General features: G+C 39.7%; 1 protein-coding gene across 2 annotated transcripts; it reads left to right on the top strand.

Annotated features, from left to right (window-relative positions):
• The first annotated feature begins 849 nt into the window (after nucleotides 1-849).
• On the top strand, nucleotides 850-21907 carry LOC148016325 (transcription factor TGA2.1-like). 2 transcript variants are annotated; one of them, XM_087664710.1, is made up of 5 exons: nucleotides 850-1222; nucleotides 1288-1402; nucleotides 1528-1846; nucleotides 1951-2198; nucleotides 21251-21907. In XM_087664710.1, exons 3-5 carry the CDS (start codon nucleotides 1657-1659, stop codon nucleotides 21524-21526), a joined length of 714 nt encoding a protein of 237 aa, XP_087520836.1. In that variant the 5' UTR covers nucleotides 850-1222; nucleotides 1288-1402; nucleotides 1528-1656; the 3' UTR covers nucleotides 21527-21907. The 2 variants fall into 2 exon arrangements, with proteins under 2 accessions (XP_087520836.1, XP_087520832.1); XM_087664706.1 differs by lacking the exon at nucleotides 1288-1402.
• The last annotated feature ends 277 nt before the right edge of the window (nucleotides 21908-22184 follow it).

Raw genomic sequence — 22184 nt, 5'->3', positions numbered from 1 at the left:
AAAAAGAAAACACACCCACCCCAATTGAGTAACAATTTTGTAAAAAAGATATGGCTTTTTTAGCTACTTAGTATTATGATACAGTTTTTAAAAAAAATTAGAGATGATCTTAATGTGAGTTAAACAATTGAGCCATGTAAATTTTTTTATAATTTGGATTTTATAAACCTAATAAACTCACTTGAAAAGGAAAGTTATAAGGGAAGATTGTCAAATGACACTCTATTTGTCTCTTTAAGTTAGGGGTGTAGGATGGTTGCTCTTGCAAGTATTGCACCTAGGGTAAAGGGGCCAATAAAGTAGCGCCCTCCAAAAGAAAAACACACCCCACCCCAATTGAGTGACAATTTTACAAGAAAGATGTGGCATTTTTAGCCACTTAACAATATAATATGAAATTTTTAAAAGTACAAATGAGCCTTAAGTCAAACAATTGAGCCATGTAAATTTTTTTATATTTTAGATTTTGTAAAACCCTAAAGCAATGCATCCTCGAGCGTCACTGTATTGGCCCCTCATTGTCTCTCTTTTATAAACATTTCATTTGTAGCTAAGGCTACTTGATAAAAATATCAAAATGTTTTAATATTTTTTCTATAAGCTCTATATAATATAAATAATTTGACCATTAAAAAATATTTATGCAACTCAGTTGGAATAAAAATTTATAATGGAGGATTGTTAGATGACAATCTATACCCTAGTATGCATTGCATATTGAGCAAAAGGTCAAGATGTTGAGGAGTATGGGGAAGATCAAGGGAAAACAGCGCCTTTTCACACACGGGAAAATGCCGTAAAAGTCCGGATAAGACTCTGGCTAAATTTAGAGAGGTACTGTTATGTTTGGCTAAATGCCGGCCAGGCTTAGAATTTGGTGGCGGACAAAGACAAATTGGGGGGTGCCCTTCCAAATTAGAGGGGGCTTGCAACTTGCAAGTTGCTCCGAGGACCGAGACTCTGAGAGAGAGAGGGGGAGAGAGAATGGAGGGGGCCAATCCGGCAAGTTGCCTCCTGCTGCTGCTGCTGCTGCTCTTGCTCCAAAATCTCAGAAAAGAGGCGCACAGGCAAAACGACACAAGACAAAAGCGGACAAAGAATCCATCTCCAGAAGAAGTTCGAGGGAAGACACCTCTTATTCTGACTGAATAAAAGTCCTGACGAGAAGCATGCAGAAGAGAGAGGCATCCACGATCCGTCTGAGACTCTCCACAATGCATTGGTAATTCTCTCTTCTTTTCCCTCTTTTTCTTGAATTCGCCATTTCCTGACACATGTGTGTGTCAGAGAGAGAGAGTCCATTCTCCATCCCTGAAGACGCATTCGACTGACACGGTGTCCATCCTTACCAAAGAAAACTATACATTTCTGAATAAGATGTGCAATTCTTATCAAAGAAAACGTAGGGTTGCCTTTTCCATTCCAAGTCACCGTCTCCCGTATTCCCTCGAATTTGTCTCTGCAGTAACGTGACACCGGCTTCTACATACACGATAATGGGATTCACTCTCCATCTTTTGACTGCAGAGTAGCAGATCATAGATGCCTTCAAATTTTTGTTGCTTCCTGGGACTGGAAGCAAAGAAAATTGGCAGGTGATTCAAGCAGGAAGGAGTTTGCCACGAATTCCAAGATGAGTACAACAACCAGATTTTAATGGCAAACAATGAATGGGAATCCAATAGCTGGTTTCATTCATTGGAATTGTACATCCGCAAGATCCGTGAGGCTATTGGTCTGAAGTGTGCCCAGTCTGAGCTCCACTTGCTGCTCACTGAATGCTTGAATGCCTACAGTGAGCATCTCAATGTTTCTACTGTGGATGAGGCTCTCGCAGTATTGTCAGGTCAGCCTCTTATTGTGCAAACAGCCTCTATGTATGTGTAAGACAAACTGTTGGCTACATGATTGGCCTGTTAAGGAGAGTTTAAGAGTTTCCGAACAGTGCAGGTTGTGGCTGTTCCCCTATAGAAATTGCATTCACATGGATGGGCAGATGGAGACCAACATCAGCTATTGTTCTTGTATTTACAACAATGGGGCCTGATCTTGTAGGAGGACAGAAAGAGAAGAAATGTATTGAAAATCTTTCTGGTACAAATTCATTGTCAGACAAACAGGTCTCAGCTTTGAATAATCTGCAGAAACATGCATTTCAGGAGGAGTCAGACCTCTCACAGCAGCTTGCTTCTTTCCAAGTGAGTTGATTTTCTTACTGCAGAACAGCTTGCTTAATGTTGTACACACTTGAGTTTTGCCTCCTGTGGACAGTGTATGAAGCTGAATTAAAGAATGTGTCTTCCTGTTTTACTCATGAGTTAAAATAGGAATTTTACGTTTCCCTCATTTTGGCAATCGTTTACCATGATTTTGGAGTTTGCTGTCTGCAACAATTTGACATAGAAGTTAACCTATTGCAGTTCATTCTGCTTTGGTTGAAATTTGAGAACTTTAGGCTATGGTCCTTATCCTGTCATTATTCATTCTGCTTTGGTTGAAACTTGAGAACTTTAGTTAGGGTCCTTATCCTGAGCTTTCAACATTGCAAAGGAGTGCTCCTTATGCTGAGATTCAGGCTTATTATGAAACCAAACGCTCTGAACAAATTACCATAATAAAGAGGCTCATTTTATTCTAAAAGAATTTGCAAGAACTGTGTTAGCACATCATTAGTCCAATGGTGCGAGGCCTAGTGTTATCTCTGTGGTAAGAGGAGACATTTACGGAAGGATTGCTAGGAGTTTGCAGCCTCACGGAAGAAGAAGAAGCGGGATGCAGACTCCTTCACCGAGTCATCCTCTTCCTTCAACTCCGACTCCGATCGTCCAACTAAGGGGCAATCCAAGGTGTGGTAGGGATCCACTTCTTCTGCCCCTCCTCTGTTGCTTTCTAGTCCAGGTGATATGGTCATCCCTCACGACTCTCTAACGTCAGAGAGGGAGTGTGAGAGGGTGGGGAGATGGGGTGGCTGAGCCTCATCTATATAGGGCTATAGGTGCACAGTGTTGGAAAATGACAGCCAGCTATGGAGGAAGAAAAGAGAGACAATGAGAGTATATTGAAGCAAAAGAGTAGAGTATACATGCTGAACTAAAAGAATGAGAATGAAAGGTACAGATAGGTCTAAGATAGACCTAGCTCTAACTCAACTAGAGTTAAGTGACTCCAACTCTAAGAGTAGTGAGACAACTTATAACTTTAGTTGTGTTCACACTAAGAACTAAAAAAGAACTAAAGACTAAAACATTGGGCACTATCGCCCATAGAATTGGCAAATTCTAATACATCCGTGTAGTGCCAATGTGATAAAGTGCAAGAATGATCAATCACCAAAGGGTAGCAAGTTTAAGGACTTGTGAAAAGCCTCAAACTTTTCATGATAAGTGCCTTGGTGAAAATGTTTGCAACATTTTCATGTGTAGGAACATACATCAAGTTGATCTCTCCTGCATAGCATGTCTTTCTAACATAATGGTAATGCATCTTAATATGTTTCGTGTGACTATGAAACACAGGATTTCGTATCACTGCAATAGCACTCTAACTGTTAGAAAGAATGGGGTGTAGCTTGTAGGATCTTCCAATGGTAAATGTAGATTAGCCAACACCCCATTTACCATGCATGATCATAAAGAGCTTTGTTTAGCTTGCATACCATGTGCTCTTTTCCCTTAACCACAAACCCTGGAGATTGTGACACATAAGCATCCTCATGCATATCTCCATTCAAGAATGCTATCCTAATGTCCAACTGATATACCTTCCAACCATAATTTGCAACCATAGCAAATACACATCTCACTGTATTGATATGGGATGTAGGAGCAAAAGTTCCTTCATAATCTATGCCCTTTTTCTATGCATAGCCTTTTGCTACTAACTGTGCTTTGAACTTGTCAATGGTACTATCAGCCTTGCATTTGAGTTCAAAACTCATTTTGTGCCACTTGCCTTCTTGCCAAATGGTAAATCCACAAGAGCCCATGTAGAGTTAGTAGCAATAGAGTCTAACTTATCCTGCATAGCGTGCATCCAATGTACATCTTGCTAAGCTTCATCCAAGGAAGTAGGCTCATTATCATCCAATAGTGAGCTCATAAATACATGCTCATTACAATCATCTACTTCCATAAAATCAGCCAAATGGGCTCTCCCTGCATCATGTGCTACATGTCTAGTAACCCTTCTAGTGCGTTAAGCTAAAGGAGCATCCATTTCTCTCTCCTGGAGAGTTTGTAATAGCCGTCTCAGGATTGTTTTTGCTGCATTTACAGCAGCCCTTTCGTGTTGTACTGCATCTTCCACTACATGTGGCAAACCATCGTCAATACCCTGTTGTTCAAGCACATATGGTGCAACAACAGCTTGTTGTATTATGTTTGTTCGGCCATTTACAGCAAACATGGACTCCAAAGAAAGTGGCAAGAGACCCTCAAAGACATCACCAATGTCATGGGTGGCTGGCTTTGAAATTGATCATGTGAAAATGCAACATTTTTGGCAAATATGACATTTCTATTAACAAAAAACCTTTCTTTGTGCATGAGTGATACAGACGATGGCCCTTGCTTTCCGAATTGTAGCTAGTAAATATGCTTTTTACAGCCTTGTCATCAAGCTTCCTACGAAGCTCTTTTGGAATATGTGCATACGCTATGGGAAGGAGGGCCATTAGCACCAACAGCCTATCCTCTAGCGTTATGCTGAGGTGTTTGAGGTGTAAAACCTCCTATTCGCTGCAAATCACCTGTAACATAGTCTCACAAGTCCTTTGCTACAAGAAGGTTGTGAACCATAAAACTCCACAATGGGTAGTTTAATCCATTTAATTTGTCCTCCTGATTGAGGGCACCAAGGACAGTGCTTTGATCATTAGTACCTTGATGTGTCATGCTTTCAGTAATGGACAAAAATCTGCAGCCAAATACTTCTCTACTAAAGTAAAAAATTTTACTCCTCAGAGTACGAAAAATCCCCTCAGAATTATGCAACAAGTATCAAACTGTCACACAAATGCCAAAGTGTGCCTAATTTGACCCAAATCAGCACTCAACCAAGAAATAACAGCAATGCAATGTTGTACCACACGTGCCTCGTAATGTGTGTCCTCAAAAGTACAAATTACAGGAACTTAATACCAATTCTTATCAAAATTTATTGAAAATTTTCAAAATTTTTTGCTCAATCTAATTGTGACAACAATTAAATATGGTTGTATTGTTTATTTTTTGCCTTGGAATGCGTGTAGAGCAAAAGCTCCAAATTTTTCTTAAAAATTCAAAGAAATTGAAGAAATTTATACCTTACAGCTTGAATTTTTGCAGCAATGTCACCGTGGGGTGCATGCCAACAACGAACAACAGTTGGAATTTGCCTCCTGAGATGCGTGCGAGAGCCTCTAGGACAAAAATGCCCAAATTTCTTGCACAAATGTCGATGAAATTGTGCAATGTCCGTGTTTCCAATGAAGATTCGTGCATGGGACTACAAATCGGACAAAAGCCCTAAAATATTTGGAAGGAATGTCAAAGAAATTGTGAAATTTCTTCGAATTGGTTGTCAATTTGAACTTTGGGAGTGAAAATTGACAAAAGCCCCAAATTTTGGGCGGCACAAGCTGAGATTCGGAAAGAGGTGGCCAAAATGGATAGGAAATTACAGAAATTTTGAAAAAACCCCAAATTTAAAATTAGGGTTTCTACACTTTTTAGAGTTTGTAGAAAATTGCAGACAAGGCCGAGAATATGGCAGATAGAGGTGAGAAAATAAAGGATATAGCACTTAATTACAGTAATTAACAAATTCTCAAAACAGAAATGCAAACTTCACCTACAATGTTGGACATTGGACATCTTGTTGGCCCCAAAACTAGTGTCCCTTGTGGTATTTCTTTAACTTTTATTGCAAATGAATAAAGTACAACGGAGATCCTCAGACCTTCTTTGCTAATCCAAGTGCCTCTTGTTGTCAAAACTGATTAGCAAGCCTCCAAACCAATTTGCCCTTTGGTTTGCTTGGGAATCAACCTTCACCTTGCTCCTTGAAAGACAAATTCAGCCCCAAACCTGATATTGGCTGGCTAGCCTCTTGAATCTCCCTAAAATTCTTGAATTTCAGCTGTTGAAATTCAAGTCCTAGGTCCATAATTTTGAGCATGCATCTCGAGACAGCTGTCAAAACCGTAGTTTTTGCTGTAAATTAGGGTTTTTAGCAGAGGTTGACTGAAATCTCTTCATCTAATGGCTCAAACTACTAGAAAATGCTAAGATAACTTGAGAGATGGCTAGGGATGAGAGAGAATATTGTAGAGAGAGAAATTTCAGAGTTTCATTGTGAGAAATGTTGAAAAGCTATTGTTGCCCTGGCTAAACAGCCATGGAAGATGTCACCTATAGCTTAGGACAACCAGAAAGACTATTGCCCTCTCCTGTATGCTGTCATCTGTACTAGAAGAGCCTTGGGTTGCTGTCACTTGCTCTTGGAGGGCTCCAAACTGCTATTACATGTTGTAGAATCGATCCCTGGTGGCTGCAAATTACATTAGTAGCTTCTTCTTGCTCTCTAATAGTCTTCTTCTCTCTCACAATGGTTGGATTAGACTTTCACCAGCCCTTAAAAACGTTTTTTCGACTTGCATGGGCAAGTTTTGCCAAGTGGCAGCCTTCTAATTCCATTTTTCAGCATTATCCAACTTGTTAAATTAACTTTCAAAATATTTTAATAATTATTCTAGTGCTCAAAAAATTAATTTCACAAGCTTGGCTAGGCCAATTCGTCTTCCAAGTATCCGTGAGCAGCTATTGATCCTTAGACATGCATAAATTAATTAATTAATGCCTAGTCTCTAATGTCTAGTCTCTAATGTCACCACTGACATGCATGAATTAATTAATTAATGCCTAGTCTCTAATGTCACCACTGACGTAGCGCCCAATGAATTAGTCTAGGCCCAAATTTTACACTAGGTACCACCTGTTGAAACTTGGGTTGAGCAGCAGTTTGAGGAGTGAGAGTGACGGTGAGGGATAGAGAGAGTGTGAAAGTATGATTAGATTTGAGTGTACCAACAATTTGTTGGTACACAAAGAATAAAATGTATTTATACTTAGGCCACGTAAGGGTGCATTCATATGCACAACTAAATAATGTGCGTGTACTATAACGAAGGTGAAAATGAGCCTTTATCCCAACAATCTTCCACCTAAAGGTCCAAAGTAAACCTCCAACCAACTCCCACTACTTGTATGCAATGCTCATGCTGAGCTTTGCTTAGACTTTTAGTGAGAACATCTGCAAGGTTATCCTGTGTTTTGATCTTGGTCAATGTGATTAGACCATCTTCCAGAATCTGTTTGATAAAGTGATATCGCATATCTATATGCTTTGTGCGTGAATGATACATGGCATTCTTAGCCAGATACATAGCTTTCTGGCTATCACATCCCAAAACTGCAGTATCTTTAGATATGCCAAGATCCTCTGCAAGTCTGCTCAACCATATAGCTTCCTTAGAAGCTTCAGTAGCTGATATGTATTCAGCTTCAGTAGTACTTAGTGTGACGATGTTCTGCAACTTGGAACACCAAGAAACGGCCCCACCAGCAACTGTAAAGGCATACCCACTAGTGGACCTAGGAGTGTCCAAGTCACTTGCCATGTCTGTATCACAATAACCCTGCAAACTAAGTGCACCCTGCCCATAGCAAATACACTTTCTTTGTGTGTATCCTTTAGGTATTGAAGAATACCCTTGACAGCCTCCCAATGTGTTTTGCTAAGATTTGACTTAAACCTGCTAACAACTTCCACTACATGAGCAATGTCTAGACGAGTAGCAACCATAGCATACATAAGAGAGCCACAAGCTGATGCATAAGGGACTCCCTTCATAGCATTTACTTCCACGTCATCTTTTGGGCTGTTGGCTTTATTAAGCTTAAGATAAGGAGGTAAGGGTACCCCAAAAGGCTTGGGTTCAGCCATGTTAAATCTGTCTAGTACCTTTTCAATGTACTTTTCTTGAGATAAAAACAACAATTTCTGCATTATATCTCTATGAATCCTCATGCCCAAAATATGCTTTACATTCCCTAAATCTTTCATGGAGAAAGCTGATTTCAGCATCCAAGCTGGTCTTTCTTTTCCATGTAAACATAGCATAAAAGTGTCAAACTTTTTGTACCACTGTCATGGTGCTTGCTTCAGCCCATATAAGCTGTGTTTTAGTTTATACACCATCTGGTCTTTTCTAGGAACTACAAAGCCCTCAGGCTGTTTCATGTAAATTTCCTCATCAATGTCACCATGTAGGAAAGTTGTTTTTACATCCATTTGGTACAGCTCTAAGTCCAAGACAGTAGTGAGAACAAAAAGCACAAGTAGAGTGGTCATCTTCACAACAGGTGAGAAGACCTCTTGGAAGTCAATCCCTTCCTTCTGTGCATACCCTTTAGCAACTAGTCTTGCCTTGTACTTGGGTTTCGCATAAACTGTCTTTACTTTGTAAGCCCAATTGTTTGGAAGGGGCTTCCTTCCTTTGGGCAACGTCACAAGATCCCAAGTATCATTAGCACATACAGAGATTTAATCTCTTCCTGCATAGCTAACTCCCACTTACTATTGAATTGGCATGACTTGGCCTCTTTGTATGTAAGAGGCTCACCCTCATCTGTAAGCATCACATAATGCAAGGAGGGGTCAAACCTATGTGGTTGCCTTCTTACACAAGTAGATGTGTGTACCCAATGATCTACATTTTCAGAAATTGGGTCTACATTTGGAGATATGTCATTTTCAGCATTTATTGGCTGTTGTAAGCCATTTTCAGCATGTTGTTCATGTTGTATATGTCACAACTCTATAGAAACAGAATTTGTATCCTTTTTCACTAATTTGTCTATATAATGATTTATTAAAAATTTGTTTCCTTTGCACTAATTAGATATAAAGAAAAGTGCATTGGAGCTGGCCACTGATGAGTGGTCACAGGTTATGGTGGACCCACGCGGTGGGTTAGAGAAAATATAGTTCACACTTCCACCTATATGGCCCGATTGGGCGCCTGTGACCAGAACTCACGCATATCAGGGTTAGACTCGCACACAGAAAGGATTGATGCCTTGAAGTGTGGGCTAGATCCGCCAGAACAAACAGTTACAATCAACAAGATGGCATGATCATGAAATGCTTGTACAATGTGTATGTGTGGGTTGAAAGCTTGAACTGCACATTTCTTTGCATAGAAAAGTCACATGAAGATTCGAATACCGTTTTTGCGATGTACACGGAAAAAGCTTTCATATGACACCCATATTGGGGGGTCCCTAAATTTTAGGAGGTTCCTAAATTTTAGGAGCCTCGAATTAGCCTAAAAATGCTAGTCCTAAAAAATAGGGATGTCATTCTAAAAATAGTAAATTCTGTACTTTGACTATGCTTACTAAATTTGGTTGTTTCTATTCTTGACAGTATTTAGTCCATAAAGGAAGGCCATATGTCATTCTAAAAATAGTAAATTCTGTACTTTGACTATGCTTACTAAATTTGGTTGTTTCTATTCTTGACAGTATTCAGTCCATAAAGGAAGGCCATAGAGAAGAGACAAGTGTCAAGATACTTGTCACACAAGTTTTCAAGTGTCCCACTACTTGTCACATCTCATGACATGTGGCTGGGCACTTGTCTTGTGCTACTCCACTTTCCCCTTTTGTACTAGCTCTTTCCTCCTATAAATAAGAGCTCGTTTTTCTTCATTCAGCATAATTTTTCTTTGCTGTAAACTCATGTACAACACCCATAGATAGCTAGAAACTGGCCCCATCCATTCCCATCATCATCCCCTACTTCTCCATTATCAAATTCCTCCATATTCCCTTTTCTATCACTGTTGTTTTACAGGACAGCAAGCCTGTAAATTCATTACAGCACCTCCTTTTCGAGCTCTTTCTTCCATTTTAGCAACAAGAAGTAAGCCCTATCCACTGATCAACGATGGAGAAAGGCTGTTTTTCCCTCTTTCTTCTCTCATACCGTAAAGAAATCAGTTCTTATCATTGCATAATAGATAATGCATGTGTGTTTGTACATCTTTGCATAATCTTGTGAGAGTGAGAATTACTTTTCCTCACTCTCAGGTTGATTGTAACTGAGCTCTTCCCTAAGGGACTTGGGTTGAGCAGAAATACATTCCTTTGGGGAGGGGGAGATTGCCCATCTTCAACCCTCAATCTTGTCTCCATTACTTTAACATTTTCATGGCTGTAGTTTTTATTTTCAGCTTTAAGTGTTCATTCTCTTTTATATTAAATCTCGAAAACAAGCGAATATCATAATTGTTAAGCATACTACGTTGTTCGGGGCGTTTACAGTGGTATCAGAGCTTTGGCTCGGTCCTCACCCCAACACTGGTAGTGCTTACAATTATAAGTTTGTTTGTTTTCAGCCCTTGCATTGAGTGCTTGAGCATATTTTTCTTAGAGTCTCAATGGATCAGTCAAGTGCTATCCTTTAAGCCATTCAAAGTCTTAGAGAGGAGAATCAGCAAATTCGTGAGCAACTTCTCAAACTAGAAAAAGTTGAGAATCCCAAAGAATTCAAGGAAAGAAGCCCATCTGCTTCAAGGAGACAAAAGCCATACCAATGAATGGAGCCGATCAAGAAGTCCAACTACTTCTAAGAGGTAGTGCCATTCTACTTCAAGATAAAGAAAGAGATCGCGTCGAAGCTCATCCTCTTTTTCAAAGTCATCTTGCGCCTACTCTGATGGACCCTTTTCTAGTGACGAAGAGTCACACCCTTCTCGTGGAAGACCTCATCATCGTCAAAGGCGTCAACATTCTTCACCCTCGTCTCCATCTTCATCCCCATCAAGCACTTCATTATCTTCAACCTTAAGATCCGGGCATGGACAAAGGCATAAGAAGAAGAAGAAGACTAAGTCACTATCTCAACTTGAAAAGAAGATCAAGTTCAGTATGTATGATGGTTCTCGAAATCCTGATCTTCTTCTGAAGTTTATTCGTCAATTTCAAATTTTGTATGGTCGTGACAAGTATAAAGAAAAAGAACAGATTAAGCTTGCAGCTTTACATTTGACCGACTTAGCCCATACTTGATGGACGGGGTTGGAATATGATCATGCTGCCCCAAAATCATGGCGGTCCTTTGTTCGCATGATACAAAGCCAATTTCTTCCTGTTCATTTCAAAAGAGATGTAAAAATGGAATGGGATCGGCTTTGGCAAAGGAAAAATGAGTCACTTGGTGACCATACCAAGAGATTTTGGGAGCTACTTTTGAAGGTCCAATATTTCAAGAAGATCAACGGCTCGGAAAAGCTTAGGAAGTTTCAAGGAGCTTTGCATTTTAAACTTCGTACTGCTCTTAATCATTTTCATTGTTCTAGTCTCAGGGAACTCATTGACTATGCTAAGACATGGGAAACGGAGCACAATGGCAACAAATCATTCCAAAAGAATGATAAGAAGAGAGTAGCTGATGATGAGGAGTATTCGGCCCCAAATGAAGGACAAAAACAGCGGCAAAAGAAGCCATCAAATCAAAAGAAGATGAAGCCCTATGCACCTCCTAATGCTCCTCAATTTCGCTCGGTTCTTCTTGTTCAAAAGAAAGATGGCACATTCAGGATGTGCATTGATTTCGAGCCCTCAACAAAATCATTGTGAAAAATCAGTTTCCTATTCCTAGAATTGACGACATTTTGGATCGTCTAGGAGGCTCAAAGGTTTTCAGCCGCATTGATCTAAAGAGTGGTTATCATCAAATTAGGATAATATCACAAGATGTACACAAAACTGCTTTCCGCACTTCATACGGTCTTTATGAATTCTTGGTGGTTCCTTTCGGATTAACCAATGCACCAGCCACCTTTAATCGAATGATGGAGCGCATCTTTAGAGAGCATCGACAATATGTCGGTACTTTCTTTGATGATATTCTTATCTTTAGCAAGAATGAAGAGGAGTATTATCAACACTTGGAGATTGTTATACAATTACTTCAACAAAATCAACTCTTGGCAAATGGTAAAAAGAGTGAATTTTTCATGCATAAAATAAATTACCTTTGGCATGTCATCTCTTCTGAAGGGTTTCAAATGGATCGTGAAAAGATCAAGATAATCCAGAATGGCCTCATCTTCATGATGTACATGAGGTGCGATCATTTCTTGGCTTATGCTCTTATTATCACCGCTTCATCAAGCATTTTGCACAAATGGCTTCTCCACTTCATGACCTTACAAAGAAGAAGATCTCTTTCCAATGGAAGGAAAAAGAGAAGGCAGCCTTCACAAGGTTGAAAACAGCTCTTACTTCTGGACCTGTTCTTATCATTCCAGATTTGGTAAAACCATTTGTGGTGGAAGCAGATGCTTGCGGTGATTGTATTGGTGCAGTGCTAAATCAAGAAGGCCATGCCGTAGCCTTTGAAAGCCGCCGTCTAAATGATGTGGAGAAAAGGTATGACATGAAAAGGAGCTCTTAGCAGTGGTTTTATGCTTTGAAGATATGGAAACATTATCTTTTAGGCAATGAATTCCTTATTAAAACTGATCATCAGAGCTTGAAGTATTTCAAGACTCAAAAGCATTTGCTGGAGAAACATGCAAGATGGAAAAATTTCTTGTCTATGTTTCATTTTCAAATTATGTACACTCCAGGGAAACAAAATGTAGTTGTTGATGCACTTTAAACTATTACAGTGGTTCATCATGAAGACTTTCAAACGATGAAGAATACTTATGATGAAGATACTGATTTTGTAGCAATTTGGTCAAATTTACAGCAAGTAGGTTCTCATCCAGATTATTCCATCAAAGACGGTTACCTTCTCATGAACAATCGCCTTTGTGTCACTCTTCCTGTTCGACAAAAGGTGCTTAAAGAAAGTCATGAACCCCCTTATGCAGAGCATAGAGGGAGGGCAGCCACTCTAAGTGCAATTGAGCGCTACTTTTATTGGTCAACATTACGAAGAGATACACATAATTTCATTGAGGCTTGTCTAGTATGCCAAAAATCCAAGTATAATAGGCTGAAGACTCCAGGATTGTTGCAACCTCTTCTAGTACCCAAAGATCCATGGGAATCTATCACAATGGATTTCATCTCAGGTATTCCAAGAACACCTCAAGGTCATGATATGATTTGGGTCATAATTGATCGATTCAGCAAGCAATTACATTTTATTCCATGTTATAAAACATTGAAATCCGCACAAGCTGCAAGACTTTTCATTCAACATATCTTCAAATTACATGGTATGCCTTTAGAGATCATTTTAGATAGAGACTTCAAACTCACAAGTAACTTTTGGCGTGCTTTATTTGAGAATTTGGGAACCACTTTAAAGTTCTCCTCAGCTTTTCATCCTCAAATTGATGGCCAAACAGAGGTGATGAATCTCACTCTTTTGGATATGTTGAAAGCTTATGTTAGTGAACATAAGTCACAATGGGAGAAATATCTTCCTTTATTGGAGTTTGCTTACAAAAATACAGTGCACTCATCCACAGGGAAAGCTCCAAATGAAATAGTACAGGGTAAAGTGATTCCTCCTCCAATTATTCGCACTAAAGATAAGATTTTTGCTGCTGATGAGTTTGCTTCAGATTTAAAAACAGCAATGGATCAAGTTCGAGCCACTATCAAAGTTGCCCAAGAGCGACAAAAGAAGCAAGCAGATAAACGAAGACGACCTTTGGATTTTGAAAAAGGTCAATATGTCTTGCTAAAGCTTGATAAAAGCAGGCTCAAACAAGGTTCCGGTCAAAATTCATCTTTTCCAAAGCTCTCCAGTAGATACTTTGGACCCTTCAAAGTGATTAAGATTATATTAATTTTAGTTTCTTATCGACTTGAGCTTCTTGCTCATTGGAAAATACACAATGCTTTTCATGTAAGTTTGCTAAAACCTTACATAGGACCAGAACCAAAGGAACCCATTACTGAAGATCCCCCAAAAGTTGAAGAAACAGAGCAACTCTTGGAACCTGAACAGATTTTGTTTCACAAGGATCAAACCACGAAAAATGGCCTTGTGACAAGAAAATTCTTACTAAAATTCAAGAATCTACCTACAATAGATGCACAGTGGGTAGATGAAAAATTCATGAAGGATCACCCAGACATTCTTCAGCCATATCAAGAAGCTTTTCAGCCGAGGACAGCTGAATAAAAGCCAGAGGGCTGTCACAACTCTATAGAAACAGAATTTGTATCCTTTTTCACTAATTTGTCTATATAATGATTTATTAAAAATTTGTTTCCTTTGCACTAATTAGATATAAAGAAAAGTGCATTGGAGCTGGCCACTGATGAGTGGTCACAGGTTATGGTGGACCCACGCGGTGGGTTAGAGAAAAGATAGTTCACACTTCCACCTATATGGTCCGATTGGGCGCTTGTGACCAGAACTAACGCATATCAAGGTTAGACTCGCACACAGAAAGGATTGATGCCTTGAAGTGTGGGCTAGATCTGCCAGAACAAACAGTTACAATCAACAAGATGGCATGATCATGAAATGCTTGTACAATGTGCATGTGTGGACTGAAAGCTTGAACTGCAGATTTCTTTGCATAGAAAAGTCACATGAAGATTCTGATACCGTTTTTGCGATATACACGAAAAAAGCTTTCATATGACACCCATATTGGGGGGTCCCTAAATTTTAAGAGGTTTCTAAATTTTAGGAGCCTCAAATTAGCCTAAAAATGCTAGTCCTAAAAAATAGGGATGTCATTCTAAAAATAGTAAATTCTGTACTCTGACTATGCTTACTAAATTTGGTTGTTTCTATTCTTGACAGTTTCAGTCCATAAAGGAAGGCCATAGAGAAGAGACAAGTGTCAAGACACTTGTCACACAAGTTTCCAAGTGTCCCACCACTTATCACATCTCATGACATGTGGCTGGGCACTTGTCTTGTGCTACTCCACTTTCCCCTTTTGTACTAGCTCTTTCCTCTTATAAATAAGAGCTCGTTTTTCTTCATTCAGCATCATTTTTCTTTGCTGTAAACTCATGTACAGCACCCATAGATAGCCAGAAACTGGCCCCATCCATTCCCATCATCATCCCCCACTTCTCCATTATCAAATTCCTCCATATTTCCTCTTCTATCACTATTGTTTTACAGGACATCAAGCTTGTAAATTCATTACAACACCTCCTTTTCGAGCTCTTTCTTCTATTTTAGCAACAAGTAGTAAGCCCTATCCATGTACTGCTGATCAACGATGGAGAAAGGCTATTTTTCCCTCTTTCTTCTCTCATACTATAAAGAAATCAGTTCTTATCATTGCATAATAGATAATGCATGTGTGTTTGTATATCTTTGCATAATCTTGTGAGAGTGAGAATTACTTCTCCTCACTCTCAGGTTGATTGTAACTGAGCTCTTCCCTAAGGGACTTGGGTTGAGCAGAAATACATTCCTTCAGGGGGGGGGGGGTGCCTATCTTCAACCCTCAATCTTGTCTCCATTACTTTAACATTTTCATGGCTGTAATTTTGTGAGTAATTTTCATTTTCAGCTTTAAGTATTCATTATCTTTTATATTAAATCTCGAAAACAAGCGAATATCATAATTGTTAAGCATACTACGTTGTTCGGGGCGTTTACAATATAGCACCTTCATTTTCATTACTAGCACGTGCATTTTTATAATCAGCAAGTCTATCTTGCTGTCCATGACCTCCTTGTGCTCCTATTTGCTGTCCATCATCATCTGGCTCAAAAGTAACCGACTGATCATCAGTTTCAGCTTGTGGTGCAGCACCATGAGGCTCATCATTTGAAGTGATAGGTGGCTACAAATTTTGAAATTTGACATTTTTCATATCTTCAGTAGAGGCTAAAGTACATTTCAGCAATTTTGCCTCATTAAACATAAAATTACGGCTGCGAATAATTTTCTTGGACGATTGAGGTAACCACACTCTATAGCCAAATTCACCCTCATCACCATAGCCCATGAAAATGCCTTTTGGTGGATTTTGGGTCAAGTTTGTTCTTTAGCTCATCTCGATTATGCACAAAAGTATCACAACCAAATATGCGTAAATGGTCATATGAGGCCGATTTGCCAGACCAAACCTCCTTAGGGATGCCATTATTTAAGGACCTGCTTGGAGAGCAGTTGCAAATGTGAACCGCGGTTTTGAGTGCCTCTCCCCAAAATTCATAAGGGAGATTAGCAGTGGACAACATGCATCGCACTCTTTCACATAAAGTCCTATTATATCTTTCAGCCACACCATTTGAAGAAGGGCTGTAAGTGTCAGAGTGCAGCGATGCGGAAGCGTAGGACAAAGACAGAGAGAGTGAACATAGAGAGAAGAGAGAGAGAGAGAGAAAAGGAGACAGTGTAAACATAGAAAATCTGCGGTGTAGTATGCTGTATAAGAGTGCAGAAATACACAAGGGGGCAGAGGAAATATCTGCGTATGTCTCCGACTTGATGACCTCGATCTCCATCCGCCCGAGCACAGTCTGTCTCAACCAATAGATCTCAAGATCAAAATATGAAAATAATAAATGTTGAAGTGTGCCACAAAACCGACTATAAATAGCTGAAAATTAGGAAATAACTGCAGCAGGTCGGCTGCATGCAATAAAAACTGTCCGACTGCAGTAACTTGTCCGACTGCAGGTGCTGACGTGACACCTGCTGACGTGGCATTGACGTCTGCACTGTCCAGGAAATGACTGGCTAACAGTAAGGAGCTGTAAGCTACCTCTTAATTCCATGCAAGTCACAAAAGGACTTGAATTCAGTAGATATGAACTCACCCCCATTATCAGTCCTCAAGCATTTCAGCTTTCTACCTGTCACAATGCATGAAAAGTTTTAAAAACAGCAAACACTTCACTTTTCTTTTTCAATAGGTATACCCAAATCTTTTTGGAACAATCATCAATAAAGGAGACAAAATGTACAGCACCACCCAACGATTTTATAGACATATTACATACATCAGAATGCACTAAGTCCAAGACATTGGACTTACGAGACACACCAGAGTAAAAGGAAATTTTAATTTGCTTTCCAAACTGACACTCATTACAAAAGTCAAGCTTAGAGCCTTTTCCATCAACCCTCTTTAGAGAGGTAAGGACATCAAGTCCTTTGTGGCTCATATGGCCTAATCTCTTATGCCATAACTCCAAATGACAGCCAATTTTAGCAACTGCAAGAAACTTCCCATTCAAAGCTTTACAGTGCAAGCAATACAAAGTGCCCTTCTTGGTTCCTTTTGCAATCATTCACTTTCCACAAACCACCACCAAACAGTGTAGTGTAACCATGCAAGTCAAGCTGACCAACGGATAGTAAACTCTTTTTAGTGCCAGGCACATATTTGACATCTTTCAACACAAGCTCTTGCCCATTATCTAGAGACAAGTGTACTGTGCCAATCCCATCAATGGTGCAAGCATGGTTATTTCCAAGATACGCCTTTCCATAACTGCCTGTGTTGAACATAGCAAAATACTCCAAGCAAGGAGTTACATGGAAAGAGGCACCAGAGTCTACAATCCAAGTCTGAATGATACCATCATTAATTGTCAAAAGTGCATCAATCACATCAGCCTTGGTAACTTACATATCTTGCATGTTACATACAAGGGTATCATAATCAATTGCACATAATACATTAGCCTCTGTATCTGAAAGCTCCTCTATGACTACACTGGAGGCCACATTGGCCTTTTCCTTGCCTTTGGCTGCCTCAGCTACATCTATCTTATCCTCCTTTTTCCTTTTATCTCCTGCGTTCTTCTTTCTCTCTTGTTCCTTATTGTAATATTTGCAATTAGGCTTCTTGTGGCCTTTCCGACTAGAGTGATAACAAGTTATGCCACTTTTTTCCTTTCCTTTGCTTTTGCTTCTGTTTCTCTATCCTATATTTGCATTTTTCTTTTCAGCCCTGCCTCTTACATTATAAGCAGAGTTGCTACCTTCTCCACTAAACATACGTCTAATTTCTTCATTCAAGATTGAACCCCTCACCCCATCATATGAGAGATTGGGGTTATTGCTAAGAGAAACCACCAAGGTCTCCCAAGAATGAGGCAATGTCATGATAAAAAAGATCACCCTTAACTTATCATCAAAATCCAAATTTGCATCCTTGAGCTGATTTAAAATGCCTGTAAATACACTCGAGTGCTCAGCTGCAGGCTTTGACTCATTTAGTCGCATATTCACCAACTTGTGCATTAAATGCACCTGTGTAACAGGTGTGGTGATCTCATAGGTAGTTTTCAGCTTCTCCCATATTGCATAACTTGTAAATTTCTGTCAATATGTCATCAGTGACACCCATCTTAATGTAAGCCGTAGCCGTTTCATTGACTCTAGGCCAATTCGCATCAAACATTTGTGTGGGTTTATCTTCTTGCAAAGCATCCTCACAATCCTTTAGGAACAATATGCCATGGATACGGTCTTTCCAAACGTCAAAGCCATGACCATCAAACCGTTTGATTTCCATCAAACTCTTGATGTCTGAACTGTAAGAAGTTGCAGCCATTTTATCACGAACACAAGAGTAAATGCCTTGGACTGCAGAAGCACAAGCTGAACTGGCAAATGCACTGCTGTTCTTTCTCAAACAGTAATAAATCTTTGTTGTTTGTGCATGAACCAGCCACCACACAGGCAAAAACTGTAGAAATTTACCAAATTATGCACAAAGCCCTCAAATTTCAAGTCCAATAGTGTATAGATGTCAACCAATCTGACACAGCTGAGCAAAATTTTACCAATGCATGAAAAGCCCCGATTTTTTGAGATCGAATGTCAAGAAATTTTACTCAAAAGAGCGAAATTTTAACAAATTTGGCAAAATCCCCAATTTGATTGAGGTCACCACACACAATGTCTGCAATTTCTGACCTAAATGTCACTATCAAGCATAGACGAGATCAAAACAAGGAAAAGCTCCAAATCTTTTGGGCCAGATTGGCACAGATCTGGGACCCGTGCTTCCACCCGCGAACCTCGGTCAGTGCAAGAGAACGAGAGACATTAAAAAAATTCAGTCTTTAAGGAAAAATGATTTCTAAAAGAAAAAACGAAACGGGAGAAGGCTCCGTTGACCCGCCATCTGGGTCTGTGACCTGTCAAACATCACGTCGCCTGCGCCCGACTGCCTGTCATTTCCTAGCCGTCAACCTACCACCACTGCCTGTGTGTCGCCTGTGTCCCATGGCCTATCACGCCTGGTGCCCGTGTGCCCTGTAGTTGTGTTGCCCTGTCGCCTGCTGCATGTGCTACTGAAAGTCACATGTGCTTGTTGTCCACTGGCCGATGGTCACCGACGGTCATGACACAGTCCAGTCACCTGTTGCCCGACGGTCACACACTAAGCAGCTGCCATTGGTTGCTTGCCGAGCACCCCCGGCTCGTGCTCGACTGACCTTCTTTTGCCTTAGGGTGTTCACAAGCTGATGGTTGTCGTGTCAATCTTGCAACTGATAGCTAGAGCCTGTGGTCTCGGGAAACGGGCACTCTGTGCTCTAATACCAATTGTTGGAACTTGGGTTGAGCAGCAGTTCAAGGAGTGAGAGTGATGGTGAGGGATAGAGAGAGTGAAAGTACGATTAGATTTGAGTGTACCAACAATGTGTTGGTACACAAAGAATAAAATGTATTTATACTTAGGGCACATAAGGGTGCATTCACATGTACAATTGAATATGTGCGTGTACTATACACGGAGGTGAAAACGAGCCTTTATCTTAACACCACCTACTACTTGTCAAACATAACTTATTACAACTTTTGCCTTTGGAACCCACTGCATCCTCGGGATCCTTGGCTTGTTACCATGAAATAACTGCCATGTGCATCACATGCGCTAAGTAACCTTGTACATTTGATTAATAACTTAATTAAATGTTATCAGCAAGATTAAAGCATCTCAAAGTTTTCCGTCCTCTTGACAATCATCCATTGCTTGGATATCCATGGTTCTACTCTAGTGGTTCTTTGTTGTATAGACTATGATCGGCCTTTATCATTGTATCATTGTATTGTATCAGATCACCCATGATCTGAGAGAGGGTGTTAGCAGGATTGTCAGCTCATACGTGAGTATGTGCATGCTTGTTGGGCTGGGCACACTAGTCATTATTTAGGTGTTACTTTAGTGATTTTTTGTGTGGCATTTGTGGCATTTTATGTGAGTTGGCCAAGTTGCCATATTTGACATATTTTGGGCCTATTTATTCTGTGGCTCCTCCTCCTCCCATTCAGCCATCATCATTCTTTAGATAGTCTTCTTGTTAGCGAGAAGAGCCAGTGGTAGTGGCCATGCAGCCAGTGACTCATTGTTGTACATGTCATTCTCATGTTTGGTATATGTATTCTATTTCTCGAGCACATCTCTAAGTTCTCTTCTTTTGCAGTGTTCTTCTGTTTTTTCTCTCTTCTCCCTTGTGTTCAGTAGTTTATTTCAGCACTTGTCTATGCTTCCATTGCTGCACCACTTCTAACAGTGAGCTGGTGCTCAACCATTGTACTCTTGTTATAGTGGATTCCTATTCCCAGTTACATATTGCGTATTGTCTCTTTCATTGATCTAGTGTCTTTCATTATTCTGCTACATGTTTTGCTCCTCTAACACTAGGGACTACAAATTATGAGACAAATGACCCTCTCTCATTTGTGGGGAAGTAGACAAACCTGGAAAGAAAATACAAGACAAGATGACCCTCTTCTTTTAGTTGAAACATAATCCTAGAAATTAAACCAATTTTCCTGGAAATGCAAAGGCACTCCTGTCTAATTTTCGAGTAAAGGGTTTAAATGTGGAGGTGAATCATCAACAATTTCTTGGATTATTAAGGGAAATGGCTTTCTCACAGCATCTACAAGAAGATACAGTGAACAAATGCACTCTTATGATACCATAAATGCTTACAACTGGATGTAAATTGTAACCCTACTTTTGCTTTAATTCTACAAGTTCTCTGTCACTGTTTTCTACTGGTTTTTCCGTTCTTTTCTCATTCTATAGTATTCATGGCTGTAAATTACTATTGCTCACTTGGACTGTTCCTGTGCAAGCAATTTCAAAATTGACTGGGGTGTTGATAGGGTGCTTTCATATCTCTGTCTTCAAATGGTCATGGAATAAATGTGTCCAAATTGCTGGTAGTGCTTCTATATGGTTGATCTTTTTGTGTAATTCATAAGCAGTAGTTGTGTAAATTGCAGATGCTCCTAGTTGAACAAAGTATGGTGGCAGCTTTGCACCCCGGAGAAAGGAATGCTGACCTGTCAGATTTTCAGAAACTATTAGATGAGAAGCTAAAACAATTACAGACATTGTTGGTGAGAGCTGATAATCTACGCTTACACACACTCAAGGTGTTACTGAATATTCTCACTCCAGTTCAAGCTGCAACTTTTGGTGTGGCAGCCTATGAGCTTGTATGTGCATTGAAGTCTTTAGGGACAACAACAAAGCAAAGCTCCAGTACAGCAAATTGAGAATGTTGAAAGCAAACCTCAAGAACCAATTGTCATGTCATATTGGGTTCCGCAAAAATATGTTTTTTTTAAAGGGTAGTGGAGAATCTATGCACCTAGTCAAAGTGGTAAGAGATTTTATGTGCTTATCCACTATGAAAAAGCACATTTGAACTACATTAAATGATGTAATACTTGGATCAGCTGTTTTTATAGAGGAAGTCTCTGTATAGTTTGGATGCTCACCCCAATGGTGTAAGATGATCGTTGAAATGCTCTCCCTGGTTATATCTTGACCAGTACGTGTGTTTACATGATCAGGAAATGGCCATTGAAATACAGAAAATTTATTGAACTTGTCATGCAATGGATTGATATCTATTTCAATAGTTGGTTGGATGATCCGCTCTGTAAATAGCTATCAATAATAATGGGATTGTCTCTCTTCACCCCAATGGTGTAAGATGTTTGCTTGAAATTCTCACCCCAGTTGTAGCTTGACTGGTTTGCGTGTTTACATGTACAGGGCATGAACAGTGATATACAATAAATTTTGTTGAACTTATCATGCGTATATGTATTATGCCATTGAATTTCCTTGTCATGTTCTATTGAGAAAACAATTCCCTGATTCAGTTTGTGGCTCAGAATCAAGATACCAAACTGTTGGACTCAAATC

This window comes from Lygodium microphyllum, chromosome 23 (assembly GCF_053477565.2).
Source record: "Lygodium microphyllum isolate KBCC chromosome 23, Lygodium_microphyllum_v1.1.10, whole genome shotgun sequence".
In the NCBI taxonomy this organism is placed as follows: Eukaryota; Viridiplantae; Streptophyta; class Polypodiopsida; order Schizaeales; family Lygodiaceae; genus Lygodium; species Lygodium microphyllum.
Note: the sequence above shows the minus strand (reverse complement) of the source record. Positions and strands in the feature narration are given on the sequence as shown.

Excerpts from the sequence above, each read along its gene's own strand:
- LOC148016325 (XM_087664706.1), top strand. The coding sequence starts at position 1,657 with ATGGCAAACAATGAATGGGAATCCAATAGCTGGTTTCATTCATTGGAA. Across the intron at positions 1,847-1,950 it reads GGCTCTCGCAGTATTGTCAG|GTTGTGGCTGTTCCCCTATA; the intron begins GTCAGCCTCTTA and ends CGAACAGTGCAG. Across the intron at positions 2,199-21,250 it reads AGCAGCTTGCTTCTTTCCAA|ATGCTCCTAGTTGAACAAAG; the intron begins GTGAGTTGATTT and ends TGTAAATTGCAG.